Source organism: Octodon degus, unplaced genomic scaffold (assembly GCF_000260255.1).
Source record: "Octodon degus isolate 3935 unplaced genomic scaffold, OctDeg1.0 scaffold00003, whole genome shotgun sequence".
NCBI classification, from domain to species: domain Eukaryota; kingdom Metazoa; phylum Chordata; class Mammalia; order Rodentia; family Octodontidae; genus Octodon; species Octodon degus.
The window spans coordinates 32503500-32504503 of record NW_004524579.1 but is presented as its reverse complement, the minus strand read 5'-3'; the positions used below and the strand labels follow the sequence as shown (position 1 = coordinate 32504503).

General features: G+C 57.3%; 1 protein-coding gene across 1 annotated transcript in view; it reads right to left on the bottom strand.

The window, feature by feature from the left end:
- Window positions 1-806, bottom strand: part of LOC101576399 (zinc finger CCCH domain-containing protein 11A-like) — a 1990-nt gene extending 1184 nt beyond the window's left edge. The window contains exon 1 of the mRNA XM_004623731.2: window positions 42-806. Within this exon, the coding sequence (XP_004623788.2) occupies window positions 42-806 (765 nt within the window). The remainder of the gene's footprint in view (window positions 1-41) is intronic.
- Between the last annotated feature and the right edge of the window lie 198 nt (window positions 807-1004).

Genomic DNA, 1004 nt, shown 5'->3' with positions numbered 1-1004 from the left:
GTTTTCCCAATCCCGGTGTCTGTGTTTCTCTTGATGCCAACTGCATGCCCTCTGCATTGCTGTCTGGCTTTTTCCTGCTGCCGGTACTCGTTTTCAGCGAGGCCCTCGGAGAGGGTTTTCATTTGGGTGCTGGGGAGGGTTCTGGCTCTTGAGGTCGGACCCTCAGCTGCGGAAGTACTCCGCGTCTTGAGCTTAGTGTGCAACTCTGCGTGCTTCTGATGCACTCTTCCCGCAAGTATTTCTTCTAATGTCTTCACATGGATGTCCCCAGCCTTGTCCCCTCTCATCGCTGCTTCACGCCTGCGTGGCCCGGGCGAGGCGCCCATTATTGGCTCCTGCAGAGACTTGGAAATCTGTGATTTTTTGGCTGCTTTGTCCAGATCTGTTTCTGGAGCTCCAACTTCCTTTCCTAGCCGTTCTGAGAGGCTCCGCCTCAGTGGAGGGTCGCACTCACCACTGGCGGACAGTTTTCGTTTCCCCAGTCTCTCAGAAAGACTCAGCCTAACCAGGGGTTCTCCTTTGCTTGACACAGTAACTGTCCTCACCACAGCGGGAAGGAGCTGAGGCTGGAGCACAGGATTGGAAACTGCAGAAGGAGCTGCTTGCTGTAAGGTGACACCAGGTTTCTGCGTAGAGTTCATCTGTAATCCACCAGGGACCTGAGGGGTACACCCTGGGGGATGCGTGTTGGTTTGTTCTGCCTCCTTAGAAGACAGGTCTGGGTCATCCTCATTGCCGCAGGTGACACTGATCACCCCCGGCAGGTGTCTGGGGCAGGGTACTCCGGGGTCACCTTTTGCCTGCATTCCAGGTGCGCTTTGCAGCGCAGTGCAAGGCCCCGGCTGGACAGCAAGTCCATCCCCCTGCGGGGCAAGCTCGGCCTTGGCTGCCTGCGGGTTCCCGAGTGCGGTGGGCACCAGGGTTTTGCTTGGGGGCAGGTACAGGCCCTGGAGGTAGCGACCTCTCTTGTGATGGAAAGCACAGTTTCGCTTTTGGCAACCCGT